This window comes from Delphinus delphis, chromosome 18, assembly GCF_949987515.2.
Source record: "Delphinus delphis chromosome 18, mDelDel1.2, whole genome shotgun sequence".
Lineage (NCBI taxonomy): Eukaryota > Metazoa > Chordata > Mammalia > Artiodactyla > Delphinidae > Delphinus > Delphinus delphis.
In genome coordinates, this window is record NC_082700.1 from 14,347,292 (window position 1) to 14,365,498 (window position 18,207).

General features: G+C 37.7%; 1 protein-coding gene across 12 annotated transcripts in view; it reads left to right on the plus strand.

Annotated features, from left to right (window-relative positions):
* The first annotated feature begins 6,279 nt into the window (after nt 1-6,279).
* The window catches only part of COG6 (component of oligomeric golgi complex 6), a 279,030-nt gene continuing 267,102 nt past the window's right edge, over nt 6,280-18,207 (plus strand). For 11 of the 12 annotated variants that reach the window (XR_009516824.1, XR_009516823.1, XR_009516822.1 and 8 more), the window contains exons 1-4: nt 6,281-6,487; nt 8,386-8,529; nt 12,505-12,576; nt 13,872-13,930. Coding sequence is in view for 4 of the 12 variants with exons in the window: in XM_059996097.1 (XP_059852080.1) it covers nt 6,335-6,487; nt 8,386-8,529; nt 12,505-12,576; nt 13,872-13,930 (428 nt within the window). In the remaining 8 variants the exon portion in view is untranslated. Of the gene's footprint in view, nt 6,488-8,385; nt 8,530-12,504; nt 12,577-13,871; nt 13,931-18,207 lie in introns of all 12 variants that reach the window. The other variant, XR_009516828.1, reaches the window with a different exon arrangement.

The following is an 18,207-nucleotide window of genomic DNA, read 5'->3' on the forward strand; positions in this document are numbered from 1 at the left end:
GTAAAAAGCTTTAGCCTCCTAGGCCTTTCCAGAGTTCCAAAGAGCAAATTTAATCAGAGAAGTGAAAAAAATGCAGAAACAAAGGAAAACAGTCAAACAAGACAATATCATAGTAGTTCTCTCATAAAACAAAATCAAGAACCTTTAATTCTTCCTCAATGGCTATAGATAAAATCCTTAGTCATATCCTTGAGTCGTTTGATAGATACTAAAACCCCAACCAGATGGAAGAAGTTAACTGCATGCTGACCACCAGCACGTAGAGCCCAAACTGGTTGGAACCAGAAGGTTGACGACGGAGATTCCTGAAACATCACCCTGTTACCTTACCATCAACCAATCAGAGAATTCTGCACAAGCCCATCAGGCATCCTGGGACTCTCTCCCTCACAGTCTTTAAAAACCCTGCCCTGAAAGCCACTGGGGAGTTCTGGTCTTTTGAGCATGAGCTTCACGTTTCCCTTGCTTTGTCCCACGCTTGGCACTTTGCAAGAAATGCTGCACTTTTCTTCACTACAACCTGGTGTTGGTAGATTGGCTTTGCTGCGCTTTGCCTGAGCGCACTCAAGTTTGGTTTGGGAACAGGTTGGAACCATAAAACATGGTGTCCTGACCAATGGATGGGCGTGTGGTCAAAGTTTACTCGCTTTAGGACTTCGAATGTTGAGCAAAAGCAGAAAAAAGAATTAGCATCAGTGCCCTAAAAACCAAGTGGTTCTACTTACTGAGCTCCTGAGTTGCTGCTGGTTCCCAGCTGGACCTTCAGCCTTCAGTTCTTTGAGCTGCCTTCACATCCTTCCAGTAAATTACACTGTCTGTTACTTTGCAACCCCAAACTCCAACTGGTACAGGCAGCCAAGGGGAGGCTGCACAGATGAGAAAAAAAGGTGTACTTAGCAAAGAAAGCCGGCCCTTACCCAGGCTCCAGTCAGACCAGCCGCAGTTATTCATTCTGCAGATTTCATGTGCAGGTTTGAAATCATTTTATTGCTAAAGAGGTATGAAATCATTACATTCATGACTGCTAAGGTTTCAGTCATGAAACTTTAAAATTGGAGAATTTTAAGGACAAACTGAAGGATGAGAACTGCGGCAGAAAATACGCCTGAATCAAAAAAAGAAAACGACAAATTTGAAGCAGCTTTCAAAATTCATGAGGTTTCAGAGAAAAGAGAGAAATCAGGAACTATTTCCATGTGAGAAGCCTCAATGCCTAAAAATCAAGGACTAGGCAGTAAAGCAGGTAACAGAAGATGCAAAGAAAAGGCGCAGGGAGTCGTGATTAAAAAGAGATAGGAAATGTGGGACCGATGCTTCAAAGTCCCTGAGAGAAATACACAGGAGAGACAGTACATGTTACTAGGACTTTCATGGAGAAATTGACATAACTAACGATGAAAGGTAAAAATTTCATACTCGATTTCTCAGCCTTTGTAGAAAACAGAGCATGGACATGTGCTTTAGGTTCAACTAAGCAGACACACAAATGTAGAAACAAAACCTGAGGACACAAAGAAATTGGCACTGCAGGGAATCAAGAGAAACTGACACAAAAAGCATAGATGGGGACAACTCCTCAGGAGGTGGTATAATTTTAAACAACAGTCTCCAGAGACAGCGCCGGCAGTTGTGCGGTGGAGGCATCCTAAAGTTCAGGGTCAGTGGGTGAAGTGACCTGTCGGTCCAGGCTTCAGCAGTAATGACATTGGGGTCCACGATGAGCTGTTCTCTGGAGGGATTTTGATGATGGCAATGTGTCCCCAGCTTGCTTTTGTTTCCCCATGTTCTCTTCCAAGTGTGGTCCTTCATCCTTGCTATTAATTTTGAGACTTACCCCAAATCCTCTTGTCAAATAAATTTCTATTGAAGTCAGCCCCAGTCAGTTCCTATTCATTGCAATGAAGAACTCTAATTCCATTTTTAGTTTTTTAAGGAAACTCCATACTCTTCTCCATAGTGGCTGCACCAGTTTACATCGCACCAACAGTGCAGGAAGGTTCCCTTTTCTCCACACCCTCTCCAGCATTTACTGTTTGCAGGCTTTTTGATGATGGCCATCCTGACCAGTGTGAGGTGAAACCTCATTGTAGTTTTGATTTGCATTTCTCTAATAATTAGGGACGTTGAGCATCTTTTCATGTGCCTGTTGGCCACCTGTATGTCTTTGGAGAAATGTCTGTTTAGGTCTTCTGCCCATATTTTGATTGTTTGTTTGTTTGTTTTGATATTTAGCTGTATGAGCTGTTTGTATATTTTGGATATTAAGCCCTTGTAGGTTGCATCATTTGCAAATATTTTCTCCCATTCCGTAGGTTGCCTTTTCGTTTTGTTCATGGTTTCCTTTGCTGTGCAAGAGCTTATAAGTTCGAGTAAGCCCCATTTGTTTATTTTTGCTTTTATTTCTTTTGTCTTGAGAGACTGATCTAAGAAAACGTTATGATTATGTCAGAGCATTTTTTGCCTATGCTCTCTTCTAGAAGTTTTATAGTTTCATGTCTTATATTTAAGTCTTTCAGTCATTTTGAGTTCATTTTTGTATGATACAGCAATCTCACTCCTGGTCTTATATCTGGAAAAGACGAAAACTCTAATTTGAAAAGATGCACGCACCTCAATGTTCACAGCAGCACTATTTACAATAGCCAAGACATGGAAGCAACCTAAGTGTCCATCAACAGATGAATGGATAAAGAAGATTTATACAATGGAATATAACTCAGCCATAAAAAGGAATGAAATAATGTCATTTGCAGCAACATGGATGGACTTAGAGATTATCATACTAAGTGAAGTAAGTCAGACAGAGAAAGACAAATATCATATAATGTCACTTATATGTGGAATCTAAAAAAAGATACAAATGGATTTATTTATAAACCAGAAATAGACTCACAGACATAGAAAACAAACTTACGGTTATCAAAGGGGAAGAAGGGGAGGAATAAATGAGGAGCTTGGGATAACAGATACTACTATATGCAAAATAGATAAACGACAAGGTCCTACTGTATAGCACAGGGAACTATATTCAATACCTTGAAATAACCTATAATAGAAAAGAATCTGAAAAATAATTTATATATATACATATATATATAACTGAATCACTTTGCTGTACAGCAGAAACTAACACAACATTGTAAATCAACTACACTTCAAAAGAAAAAAACTCTAACTTATAAAGCTGTAAAACTTTATTTCGGGACTTCCCTGGTGGTGCAGTGGTTAGGAGTCTGCCTGTCAATGCAGGGGACACAGGTTCAATCCCTGGTCTGGGAAGATCCCACTTGCTGCGGAGCAGCTAAACCCGTGTGCCACAACTACTGAGCCTGTCCTCTAGAGCCCGTGAGCCATAACTACTGAGCCTGTGCTCTAGAGCCCGTGCTCTGCAACAAGAGAAGCCACCACAATGAGAAGCCCACACACCACAACGAAGAGTAGCCCACAGTCGCCGCAACTAGAGAAAAGCCCATGCGCAGCAATGAAGACCCAACACAGCCAAAATTAATAAAATTAAAAAAACACAAAAACTTCATTTCAATACTTTTCATTCAGTAAGCCTTTAATCAGCACATATATTGTGTATGATATTGTGCTGGAAACCAGGAGGGCAAAGTCCCCATCATCCAGGTACTTAGAGTCTAGTGGAGGAACACAAAACTTAAGTAAATTTAAAAATAATTGTATGACACAAGTTATTAGAGGTGTTGTATTATATTAAGTGCTATGGAATTTGCATGACATATCAATTAATTCTGCCCAAGGCCAGATGGGGAGCTATGTGAAGGTACAGAGAAGAAGTGATATTTGAGTGGAGCCAGAAGGACAAATAGGATTTCACCAGTTTCACAGGAGCACACATTCCTGGAAGAGTGAGTTATATGAGCCAATGTATGGGGACTTAAAAGTTTGGGATGTGTTTGTGGCCCCAAAAATACAGGTGGCTTGAGTGTTGTAATCACAAACAAGTACCTAGAAATAAAACTACAGCGATACTCTGAGATCTGATTATGAAGGTACGGGTACACCATACTAAAACGTTATTTTCTTCAGTAACTGCCATTATGGTTTTTAAAGCGAAAAAGTGACAGGACCAAATCTGTTTTCGAGAAATAGTGCTGGTGTCAGTGCAAAGGTAGTAAGCACAGTGTCAAGGCAACACCGACACAGAATACATTTGAAAGTTTGGCTGCAAAAGTTTTTGCCTACATTCCAAGTGAGAGGTGTACACAACTCAAAATGAAAACTGAGGAAGCAGTAGTAGAATTTGAAAATTACTGTCAACTTAGCTGGTAACTAACGATGAGATGTGAGGTAGCCTTATGTCCTCGGAAAGACTTCTGTAGCCTTGGATTACTCATCATAAACAGAATACTAATGACATGATAAAATGGTAATGATCCCTACGTTGCAGGGTAGTTATGCAGATAACAATAGTGTATTAAAAGGATCCAGCATTGAGCCTGATTCTCAATAAATTTGGACACTAAATAATAGAAACTATTGTTTTTAATACAGGGAAGAATGTAGAGGACTGAGCATTCTATTTTGTTCTGTGATTCACCAGACGTGGCTTTAATAAATGCCATATTATACTTTGATGAAGTCACAGTGACCAAAATGATGTGACTTCCACTTATTTCAGAAGCCAAAGAGCAGGAAAGCTTTAATAACTAACCAAAGGGGAAGAGGGGGAAATTGAAGTGGCCCTCCTTTCAACTGATACTTGGAAGGTAAGTATGTCCACGTTTTACACTTCAGCATGGTTCTTCTGTGGTTATATAAAAATGCTTTCCCACATGCCGTGGAGCAACTAAGCCTGTGCGCCACAACTACTGAGCCTGCGCTCTAGAGCCTTCGAGCCACAACTACTGAGCCCACGTGCTACAACTACTGAAGCCCACGCACCTAGAGCCCATGCTCCGCAGCAAAGAGTAGCCACCACAATGAGAAGCCCACGCACCGCAACGAAGAGTAGCCCCACTTGCCACAACTAGAGAAAGCCACGTGAAGAAACAAAGACCCAACGCAGCCAAAAACAAACAAATAAATAAATTTATAAAAAAATTCTTTGTTATATAAAAATGCTTTACTCTTTTACATGCATGTATTTGCTCTCCCATTAAATTAAAATATTTAGGTCGGGGCCTGTCTCTAATACTTTCAGTGTCTACTATATTAAGGAAGTTCAATATACATAAATATCTTTTACATTTTCAATAAAAGAAAACCTTTATCTTCAATAAAAATTGTTATATATAAATATTACATATACACATATATATAGAAAAGCTAGGTCTCTAATGAGGCTTACCTGAATATTTATTTTAACTGTTGGAAAATACTGATTTGAACTATTGAAAAGTATTGATTTCAAGCCCTTAACTTAGTATTTATAGTTAGCCTTATAAAAGAATGATAGATGAACATTAAAAAATATACAAATTGCTTTAAATATATTTAAATTTTACAATAATTTCCCTGTCTTCATCCTACTATATCATCCTAATTTTCAAATTATTTTGTTTCCTTTTTTTTTACACTTGCAAATTCAGAGAAGTACAAATAAACACAGAAAAGTAGGCCATAATTACCTTACCTTAATAACCGCTGTTGACATACTAAGTAACCCACGGGGAAGATTAGAAAATTCAGTCCGTTTGGAAAGGTACAAAATGAAAATTGGAAGCCTCTCTTCCAAAGGAATGTCATCCTAAAAAAAAAAAGCCTAAATTTACACGTACCTCTATTTCACACACACACCACACACACACCACACAAGTGATCACACTATACACACTGTAACTCGCCTTGCTTTTTCACATACTATATTTTGGAATTCTTTCCACATCTGCATTTAAATCTCCTTCATAGCAGGAAACAGTTACAAAGTATTCTACAGCGAATTTAACTAGAGTTAGCTTCTACTGAACACAGTTGCCCAGGCACAGGCCTCAGTGTATTTTACTTAAGTCTAGCTCAGACTTTCACAGATTCAGGACCCCGAAGTGCCTTTAATCCCATAAACCATAATTCCCAAACTCCAAACCTGATTTGAATTTCAGTCCACTTTGCAAAATCTCGCGTTACTCTCCTCTCACCCGGCGGGTCTTGCTCCGCCTCCCCCAACTTCTCTACCCTCCCAGCAGCTGTTAACCACTCCTAGCAGCCTGGCGGCACAGGAGTGGGCGAAGCAGAGCCTTCCGAGGGCGCATGCGCGGCAGATGCGCGCCTGCGCGCTACGGGGCTGCCGGCGCGCTACGGGGCTGCCGGCGCGTCAGTGCTCTGGGCTGAGGTAGCTGGGGCCGAGTTGGGGGGCGGGACGTGCGGCGCTATGGCCGAGGGCAGCGGGGAAGTAGTAGCAGTGCCCGCCACCGGGGCTGCCAACGGCCTCAACAATGGGGCCGGCGGGCCCTCGGCGCAGACTAACAACCCGCTATCGCGGAAACTGCGTAAGATCCTGGACACACGGCTGGACAACGACAAGGTGAGCGGGACTGGCGGGGTCGAGGGTGCTGCGTCGTCCGCGGGTCGGACCCGGGCTGGGGGCGGTGTCTGTCCGGCGCCCTCGGGCTCGTCCCTGTCCCCGCCGCGGAGGGGACCCCAGGCCCGCGGGACCCGCTGCGCTGCCGGGTGGGGCAGGTGAGAAAGGGGAGGCCGAGGAGCCCCTGGAAGAGCAAAGAGGTTTCCTGGGTGTTGCCCCATATTTAATTAAAACTGTTCCTCGAAGACTCTGGATAGGGAAGGCAAATGGTGAAGTCCCCTGCCCCCGCAGGTGTCGGGGGTCTGAGCAGGGAGGGGAGAGGAGAGCCCCAGGCAGGAGAAGAAAAATGCAAAAGAGCAAACTACAAAATAAGACAGCGCGAATGGTGAGCTTAGGGGGAACAGGAGATCAGGGCTAAGCATCCTTGAGCCTTTCCATTGACAGGTGAAAACAATTAAAATAATTTGCAGCGTGAAAGGGCTACCACCTGCTCATGGCTACTAGTTTTTGTTGTGAGCTAAGCACTGTCTATGATGTATGGGCTCATGCTGTATTTCTTTACAAGATAGTTTATCTTGTAAACTATCTTGTATTTCTTTACAGGATAGTTTATCCTCTCCCAAGTACCTCCTGAAACTTAGATTGGACTTTCCATCTTCCGTGGTAGCAGATTATCTCTTCTGTATCACTGAGTCGCTAGGTATATTGGTCATGCCATGGTGGCATAAAGAAAAAAGAATGTGTATAAGTGAGAGTTTTATAGATAAGTTTCTATCTAAAATTTTTAGATAAGTTTCATAGATAAATTTTTATTTTTTATACATATTTTAGACTATGTTTAAGTGAGAGTTTTACAGATACATTTTTATAGATAAAAATAGAATTTTTAATCTATAGATACAGAATTTTTATCTATAAATTTTATTTTTATAGATAAATTTTTAGGTAACTGACAGTAAGCTGTCAATAAGAATTGGTGTGTAAAAAATAGCGTTATACTATAATGAGTAAGAAAGATTGGCTCTGGGACCACCACTTATTAGATATAACCACCAAATTGGTGCATTATGGTTTCAATAAGTCCCTTAACTTCTGTGAGCTTATGTTAAGTTTCTAAATTGGGAATACTGCCAGTAACCTCCTCAGGGTTGTTGTGCAGGTTCAATGAGAGAATCTAGGTGAAATGCTTAGCACAGTGCCGCAGCAGTTATTTCTTGTTAAATGTTAATTCATTTTTTAAAAATTTATTTATTTTTGGCTGCATTGGGTCTTCGTTGCTGCGTGCTGGCTTTCTCTAGTTTCGGCGACGGGGGGCTACTCTTGTGCGCGGGCTTCTCATTGCGGTGGCTTCTCTTATTGCGGAGCACGTGCTCTAGGCGTGCGGGCTTCAGTAGTTGTGGCGCACGGGCTCAGTAGTTGTGGCTCGCGGGCTCTAGAGTACAGACTTATTAGTAGTTGTGGCGCACAGACTCAATTGCTCCGCGGCATGTGGGATCTTCCCGGACCAGGGTTCAAACCCATGTCCCCTGCATTGGCAGGCAGATTCTTAACCACTGCGCTGCCAGGGAAGTCCCAAGAATTTCCACTTTTTTTCAATGGCTATATCATAATGTCTTTAAACCAATCCTTTTTAGATGGACATTACGGTTTTTTCTAATCTTTGCAGTTCCAAACAATTCTGCATTGAATAACGTATATATGTCACAATACACAAGTAAGTATGTCCTTACTGTGTCTCAGAAATAGGTTTACTGTTCAGTAATGTGAAGGTCATCCAATATATTTTGGATTGTGTAATGGAAACAAATTATTTGGAAATGATTTCATTAAATTTTTGCTTGAGATTAGAAAAACATTTGAAAATCGGTCCCAATAATGTTCTTTTATTATCAATTATGTAGGAGATGTTGGAAGCTCTCAAGGCACTCTCAACCTTTTTTGTTGAAAATAGTTTGCGCACTCGAAGAAATTTACGTGGAGATATTGAACGCAGAAGTTTAGCCATCAATGAAGAGTTTGTAAGCATTTTCAAGGAAGTGAAGGAAGTATGTAAACTTTTCACTTACCATTTATTGAGAGCTTACTATATGCCTGGCTCTGTGCTGAGCTTCTCTATGGATAGAGTTGATATGTTTGCAACTCGTGTACCGTGCTCAAATAGAAATTTAGCTACTTACTCCAGCAGCTTCTAGGTCTTTCTCTGGATTAGCGTGATTTCTAAATCTCTAACCTCCACTAGTGCTGCTTTTTGGAAAGTTGTAACATATGTTCCAGGATGTTCTTTTAGGAATCTTCGCTTTTGAAACAAACAGACAAACAAACAAACAAAAAATAGCACTTCTCTGAGTGGTTTTCCAGTAGAAATAGTCCCTCACTGAATAAACCTCCCTTAGATAACCACTTCTCCGCTGGAGATGAATTAGGATTGAGTTACTTTACTGCATCCTAAATTATGAAATTTTCAGATTAATTAAGATCAATGACTTCAGTTAATAAATAATGTTTCATTACACTTGAGCGAGCAGTCTACTCACCATAGGGTGAAAATGAATTTTATTTATTATGTTATATTTTATTTATGTATTATATAATACATATTAATTCGTTAATTATGTTAATATTACTGAGTGATATTACATAGTTAATAGTTCTGTGTGAGTTGTATGAAAGTGTCATACATGGTTCTAGTGAGACAGATTATTTTTAACAGTGTAGTAGGATTTCATTGGCTGAAGGCTAATAATCTGGAAGATTAAAAGGGAAGTTTGGTAGTGTTCATAAAAATAGGGAGCGATAGTAGTGATGAGCACATCTAAACTGTACTCTCTAAACACCATTTCCCTCTGGAAGGAGGTACCAAGTGAGGAGGCTGTATAAGACTACTGGGAAGTGTCAAAAGGACTCTGGAGCTATAACTTAAGAGGTTTCCACTGGCCAAATATAGGATGATTTGAGCATCAGTAGGAATGACTGCAGTGGACTGAAACACAGCAAGCGTATTTAAATCCATGAGTTCATAATGATACTAAAAACCAACAGAACCCTCACTGCTTATCTTAGGTGGATATGAGGGAACCAACTTATCGTTTTGAAAACAACTAAATAAAAGGAAAGAGTCAAGCATTTATCCTGTCTTTGGTACCAACTATATACAATTGTTGAGGCAAGGCTTCCCTTTATAGTAATATTCCACTTACTAAATGAAGAAATGATAGAAGAGTTTGTAACCACTGTTTAAAGGATCTAGCTCAGGGTTTCTGAGTCTTGGCACTATTGACATTTGGGGCCAGATAGTTGTTGAGGGTTGTCTTCTGCTTTGTAGGATGTTTGGCAGCATCCCTGGCCTCTGTCCACTATATACCAGGAGCACCACCTTTCCTCAAGTTGTTCCAGCCAAAAATGTTTCCAAACATTGCCAGATGCCTCCTTGGGGGACAAATTTGCCCAAGTTGAAACCACTGATCATCAGTAACTGCTTATCTCACAAAAAGAAACAGTCATATATGTGACTCCTAACAAAGGTATACAACATCACCTGTGAAGAATTCTTGCAAGAAAATTGGACCAGAATATAATCAAGCTTCTAGATCTAATTGCAAGTTTATAGGAAATATTGGGGACAGAGGAGTATGTTAACAGTATGAAGAAGCAGTCAGCAAGTCTGGTGTGCTGGGAACTGTGCAGGCAAATGAACTGGTTTCTTCAACAAATAAATTGTAAGAGAAAGACAATTTATTTAAAGAAATAAAGGAAATATCAACCAGTTGATGTTTGTGAATCTCATTTGGTTCCTGACTTGAACAAATTATTAAAAAATCTGAAACAACTGGGAAAATTTGAACACTGAATAGAAATTTCATATTAAGGGATTATTGTTGAATGTTTAGATGGGTAAATGGCATTTTTTTTTTAGTTCTCTTAGAAGTGCATACCGATATGTTTATGGATGAAATGATATGCTATCTAGAATTCAAAATAATTCAGCTTGGGGAGGGAGAAAGTGGATGGGAAGAGAGTTAGAAAGTGGGTACAGGGATAGATTACACAAGAGTGGTCATGAGTTGCTAATTGTTAAAGCCGTGTGTTGTGTACATAGGCATTCACATTATCTCAACTTTTAGATAATTTTGAAATTTTTCCATAATAAAAGGTTTCTTTAAAGGTTATCATACTGCAATTGTATTTAACAACCTGTAATTTTATTTAATCGGGAATAAAAGGCAGTTTGAGTTCAAATGAAGACTTTACATACAAGCAATGTAAAGGTTCTTGAATTACAATTTAGCAAATCTCTGCATTTAAGTCATATATTAAGAGATGTAATTTCTATTATTTTACAAATCAGATTCATTCAGTGTACTATAGTAGCTAAAGTAAATATTAGGAGTAGTTATTCTTGACCTTGTTGGCTGATAATGTCATAGTGCTAGTCTTATACAGTGAGATTTAAGGAAATAGATTAATATGCCTATTAGTACCTATTTGCTATTGCTGACATTAATTGCTATTTTGAAATCATTCTTTTATTGTTTAAAGCAGTTGAGCACTTAAATAATTTGATTTACATCCTATTAATGGTAAGATACAGAGAGTAACATTTGAAAATGTCTGGTGCTATGATTTTTATAATTCAAAGTACTTTATATAGAGAAAGGAAAAAATTTAATTCTGGAACTAGGATGTATGCTCATATTCTTGTAAGTGATTTCCTAACTCTGGTTCATCCTTACATTTTGTTCGTAGTCCTGCTTGGTTGCTTTCTTATCTCTTGCCCTATGATTGGCCCATCCCTTCATAAAACTGTCATGTTTTTATTTGAAGGTTTGGGCCTTGTGTTGAAAGAGACCATAATAAGACCCTGTCTACCACTGAAACTTTCTTTCCTTGCATATCTTTCTGTTGTGTTACATTGAATTGAATTGGGAAAAAGAAGATAATAGTGCAGTATGAAGTTAAATAGAATTCTGTAATATCATTTTTTCATATTAAGAGATTGGTTCAGTAAAGATTGTAGAGAATGATTTAGTAAAGAGTTTGGAGCCTGGGAGGCCTGTTGGAAGACCGTTTTTTATCAGTCCATACAGGAGAAAGCAATTGAACTGAACTCAAGTAGTAGTTGTTTGGATTGTAAAAAAAAGAAATGGATAAGATGTACATAATAAGGGCTATAAATGATAGACCTTAGTGACCAGCTAAATTCTTGCATATGTGGAGGGGGCTGGAGGTGGGAGTATATAGGGAAAGAATGTTACTGGGAGACTTACCAGATTTTTGGCATGATCTAATATGTGATTACTTTCAACCATATAGGAGGAGGCACTATTGTTAGTTTATTGGGTTTTCAAATTTTCTTGTTTTTTATTAATTAAAAGTTATAAATAATTCATTATAGAAAAGATAATAAATTCAGAAATAGAAGGAGCTAGCGATATTACTTATGATTCTACTACACAGAAATAACCCGTCAGTATTTTATTGTATAGCCCTTCATAGAGTCTTCCCTGTGTTCTTCTGCACACATATATATGTATTGCTTTAAAGCCTTTTTTTAGCTTTATATAGACATCTTTCCATGCTAATTTACATACACACACACACACACACACACACACACAGATATTATCGTTGTTAATGTATGCACGGGTTTCCATTGTATGGTTGGAAACATTTGACATTTTCCATTTGTTTTAGGCAACTCTGTTGATCATCTCTTACATATATTGCACACTTATCTGATTAATTTCTTAGGATAAATTCTTAGTGTGAGAATTTCTGAATAAACGGGTATTCATATTCTTAAAGCATTTGCCATTTTCCTATTGTCAGACCCTCTAAAAAGAATATACTAGGTTTTCTTTTTTTACATCTTTTCTTATACTAGATATTATTTTTAATCGTTTTCAGTCTTAAATATGGGATCTTTTGTCATGCTTTGGCAAGAAAGGGACAAAAATAAGGATTTGGCTAAGAGGAGAAATTTCTTTATATATACTGCTTGATGTTACTTTTTTCCTTTTCAGGAACTTGAAAGCATACATGAAGATGTTCAGGCAATGAACAGCTGTTGTCAAGATATGACATGTCGCCTACAGGTACTGTATAATGTCTGGATTTTAGCCTAGTTCCTGATAAGCTTTCAGAAATTGCTAGATAGGTCTACAACATGTGTGGATATCTGATACATCATGCCCTGTAGGATGTTTGAATATAAATATTATGCTTATTTTTTTTTAACTATAAATGTCTTTGTGTCTCTTTGGTGATGGTTTACTAATATTGCACAGTTAACTCCAGAAGCCTTTATATTTTGATCTTGCCAGTATAGAGATAACTGTGGAATTTTGATAAACTTTTCAATCCCATAATGTTCAACAAATGCAGCAGAAATAAATTCCTTAGTGGAAAGCCTTAGGAATGATTTCAAACTAATGCTATGCCCAGTAAAGACCCAGCTTAATTATGATTTATGTTCAGCCTAAAAATATCTCAGGAAAATGTATGTAAGTTTAGGTCTGTTTATTAAAGCAGTTCCAAACCTCTAGTTTGGCTGTAGAGTTAACATTGACCTACATACTTCTGACTCATTTAATGCCCTGTGTTTCTACCTGCCTCACAACCACTGACTTGTTTCTCTTCTCGTTAGTAACTGCCTTAGTTTTGTAGTGTTCCCCAGTTCTGGTCTTTGAGAGAGAATCTCACTGGTTACACTTGTGATTTGTTTCAATTCACTTTATAAATATTTTCCTAATCCTTGAAATACCTTTTCATCAAGTTTTCACTCCTGATCCTTTCAGCTCTGGTTTGGGAGAGAGAGGATTGTTTAGTATGACTTGGCCAGGAACAGCCCTCTGTCCTTTAGATGGGGCTATCTTTAATGTTCTCCAAAATCCTATATGAGGGTTTTCTTTTTTGTATATCCCAACTCTCAAATTTTTATCTCCATCTTGGGTATTTCTGTTGAGTTCCACAGCAGCGTATCAGTGACTTAACTTACAGCTTCATTCGGAGGTTTCCTGGTACCTCAACTCAGCATGTCTATAGCCAAAGTCCTCTTCTTCATCCTTACCTGGCTCTGGCAGTGCTTCTGTTCCACTAAGAAGCATCAGGAACTATTAAATTCCTTAATAAACATCGTTGTGATACCTTTTTCTTTCTTGTAAGCCTTAGCATTCTGTGTGTATTGAGAATTCTGAGTGAGTTCTTCTTATTAAACGTAGTGTATGAGCCTTGAAACATCTATTTCAGGTACTTGGGCCTTTTTTAAACTTTTGAGTTCTGGAGTGTGATCTCGTTTCCTATAGTCTGAACTCCAGTAAGTGGCAGTATTAGTTTTCTGAAGTTGAAAAAAGTTGAAATGTACTGATAATAGGTATGTTTATAATTTTAGGCAGCAAAGGAACAGACTCAAGATTTAATAATAAAAACCACTAAGCTTCAAGCTGAAAGGTAAGTTTTTCTTTACATAATCAACTCTTCATTAATTTGGAGATAACTGGGAAAGAAAATTATAGATAACTTCAAAGTTAAAACAATAATCAAAAACGTGACTCAAAAATGATACAAAGTATGAGGTTCTAAGCTGTTATCCAAGAGTAAAATAAACATAAAACAATAGTTTAGGAACATTGATAATTGGGATGATTGAGAGATTATCCCTCTTTGGAAGTGATGATGCATTGTTTGTTTGCCATAGAATTAAAAAATGACTGCTTTTTAAAATGTGGATTTTTCAAATTTTTAGTAATTTTATTATCTTTTTCTCACAATTGTCTTTTATTTTTTACTTCTGATTATGCATCTTGCTACAGTCAAGTTACAGAACCGTTCCATCACCACACAGGTCTCTCCCATTGGTGCATGGACCACAATGAGAAAAGTTGCAGCCTCAGCTGATGTGAAGAGGTGGTTGGCTCTACAGAGCAGCCAACTCTAAGGAAAGGCAGGTGCTGGATTTCTGTACTCAGAACGAAGCATGCACCTTGACCATCGAATGAGAATGTTTTTAGTATCAAAACTAATCTTTTGAAAGAAAAGTTTCCTAGAAAAGAAATTTGCAGTTAGAGACCCACACATAAATTTTTCTGTTACGTTATTGTTGGCTGACTATAAAAACATATATGGATTCAACTGAAAATTGTGACTAAAAAATAAAACTAAGAGTAACAGATCACCAATCCTGTATACAAAGTTTGTGGTCTGAGTTTCTGGTCTGAGTTAAATCTTTCTCTTGCCATCTTTACTGTAGTGTGTAGTACAGTCTCGTAACTAATGATTGGTTTGATTGACTCTCTTTCCTACTGAACTGTGAGCTCCTTGAGAACGATGACAGTTTCTTAGTCTCTTTTTGTGTCTCCAATGCGTAACACATTGTAGATTCAATAAATAATTTTGAGTGAATGAATATGAAATATAGCTATTCCAGTGTCAGGAAAGGAACATAAAATAAAAAATGAAAAATAAGCATTTTATTGGAGCTCGTAACATGTGTGGGACTGGTTAATGTCTGCAGGAGGCAATATTAGAATATAGTCCTTCTGTTCATATGTTGTCAAAACTATTTAAGCAAGGTTGTTTATGTTTATTATTTTAGTAAGCCTATGAAAAAAGTGTTTTGGCCTGGCATGTTTCTGGGAAGCAAACATTTATGACATTCTAGTATCCCAAGAGCTATGGATTTGATGTGCCAAATGAACATTTGTGTGAATGTATTTTAAGAAAATTACATAGCAGAAATCATAACAGATTCCTGGGTGCTGGCAGAGTTGTTTTTCCATTTTAAAAAATTACCTTTTCCTTTTTAAGGAGAAACTTAGACAAGCATTTGGCTTTAGAAATAGAAATTCTATGGGCTTATTTGGATAACATGATATTCTTATTCAGACAAATTTATAAATGATACGAATATTTTTTCCAACTGAGTTAGAAGGAGGTCATTTTGACAGCTGTTGCTCTATAGGTAAAGTTTGGTGTAGAATTGTCTCCACAGAACTGCAGTTTAACATTTGCCCTTAATGTTTAATTGACAGTCAGAAGATGGGTTTCATTGATGATTAGGAAAGGCTATGTCCAGATGAACATACCTCCATATTTTTGAATACCACCGAAATCACTATTTATTATGTATTTTTTTGTCTCATGGAAAGGCCTACCAGCCAAATTTCTGTCTGGACTCAGAAAAACATAGCCTCTGGCTTATGTTTGTTTATTTTTGAGGTGTAGTATGTTAGTGGAAAGAATGTAGACCTTGAAAACCTGAATTCTAATACAAATCTTGGGTTAGAGGTCATTAGATTTTTAATCTTTAATGAGTTATTTCTTAACCTCCCTCAGTCTCAGTTATCACATCTGAAAAAAGGAATAATAAACTATGTCACAGGGTATAGTCTGCTGAACACACTGTCTGACATACCTCAAGGAGCGTTACCCTCCATATTTCTCCCCCCTTATTAGACAAAGTTGTGTAGCACATCTTGTTTCTACATTGGCTTTGGTGGCTGGAAGTTTAGACTGTTCTGCACTTAATTGTGATAGCTTTCCTCAGCTATGTTATTTAAGTTCTCATTCTTTCTCTTTCTTTTTCTTTTTTTTATTTTTTAATTTTATTTATTTTTGGCTGCGTTGGGTCTTCGTTCCTGGGCGCAGGCTTTCTCTAGTTGGGGCAAGCACGAGCTCCTCTTAGTTGCAGTGCACGGGCTTCTCGTTGCAGTGGCTTCTCTTGTTGTGGAGCACAGGCTGTAGGCACACAGGCTTCAGTAGTTGCAGCACACGAGCTCAGTAGTTGCGGCACACGGGCCCTAGAGCATGTGGGCTTCAGTAGTTGCAGCGTGTGGGCCCAGGGCAGGTGGGCTTCAGTAATGTGGCTTGCGGGCTCTAGAGCACAGGCTCAGTAGTTGTGGCGCATGGGCTTAGTTGCTCCGCGGCATGTGGGATCTTCCCGGACCAGGGCTCGAACCCGTGTCCCCTGCATTGGCAGGTGGATTCTTAACCACTGCGCCACCAGGGAAGTCCCTCTCTCTCTCTTACTATTTTATTTTTTAATGGTTTTGTAATTTTAATTATTTGTTATAAACTATTTTAATTTAGGTTTTGAAGTTGGTAACACATAAAAATATAAAAAGGATTTATTTTGCACAAATATACATGTAAAAATATAGAGCATATGTGATACATATTCTTTCATTGCCTGGTAAAAAGTTAGGAGAAGGCAGGGGAGCATCACATCTTTCTTCTTTCTTCTCCTTTATGTATGTAAGACTTAAAGAAGAAAATTACAATCAGGTATAGTTTCACCACCCAGACATAGCCACTGTTAACAGTTCGGTGTATCTTCTCCCAGAGTTAGTATGTGTGCATAGTTACATTTTACTTCACTCACGTAAAATTTCATGTTCATTTTCCTGTATCTTTTATTTTTAAAAAACATGTTTTTTAATGTGGCATTGTATTTTTTCTTGTGAATGAACAAGCATTTTTAAATTATCAGATATTGTTTCCATTATTAAACATAATGGTTTGGTAAGTGTTTTTAAATCATTTTGTGCATTTCAGATTATTTTCTTAGGATAAATTCCTAGAATTTAATTGTAATTAAAGAATCAAATGGTAAAAATTTTAAAAAGTATCTTCATATATATTGCCTAAATTTCTCTCCGGAAAGGCTATGCCAATTTCCAGCTTCATCAGCAATATATGAGAATGTCTATTTTATTAAACCCTGTAGACACTAGATGTTGTCATTAAATACAGCAATTTTATAGATGAAAAATGGTATCACACTATTTTAATTTACATTTAATCGAATATTGGTAGATCAACCTTGTTTTCATTTTGTTTTGCCGTGTATATTTCTTTGCTTTTTTTTGTTTTGATCTATATCTTATGCCTCCCCACCCACCCCTTTTTTTTTGCTAGCTTTTTTCAATTATTTTGAAATTATTTGGTGGAGATGAGTTTAGAAGTTAGAGTTAAAATATGACAGGGGTATGTTTTCAGGAAAAAAAATACCACAAGATTCATAAATCATGTTCTGGGATGGTTTAAAAGAATCATTATAAAAATGAAATAATCTGTTTATTTTATATACTCAGGCAGTATGTGAATACATGCCCTGAAAATTCCTGTGTACGTGTAAAGTTTCTTTCTAAAAGTACATGGGGGTTGCTGTACGTATTTTTCTGTGACTTGTTTTTTGTACCTATAAGTGCCTTATAGATAATTTTGTGTGAATACATATAGCTCGACCTCATTTTTTATTTGCTGCATATTATTCCACAGTATGCATTTGCCATATTCACTTATGTTTTATATAACTTACATCATATACAGCGATTACATGAATACACATCAGATACTCTTAGAAGTTTTAATTTACAGTAACCATTTATGTTTTATTTTAGCATTAATTTCATATACTTTTAATTTAGATACTAAAAGCCCTCCAAAAGTTACCATATTTCATTTGTATTGTACAGTAGGGCAGGGTCTGCCTCATGTGTACCATTTGTCACCTCAGACCCTAGCTCAGGGCCTTTACACCTTGGAGATCCCTGTTCATGCTACTTGATTGTACAAATACTCCTCAACTTCGTCAAGAATGGTTGTGAAATTTTACCTGGGAAGACTATATATGGTAAAACTAAAGAGTAATGTGATTTAAATAATATCTTGAATTTACAGTTGATCCTTGAGCAATACGGGTTTGAACTGCACAGGTCCACTTATAT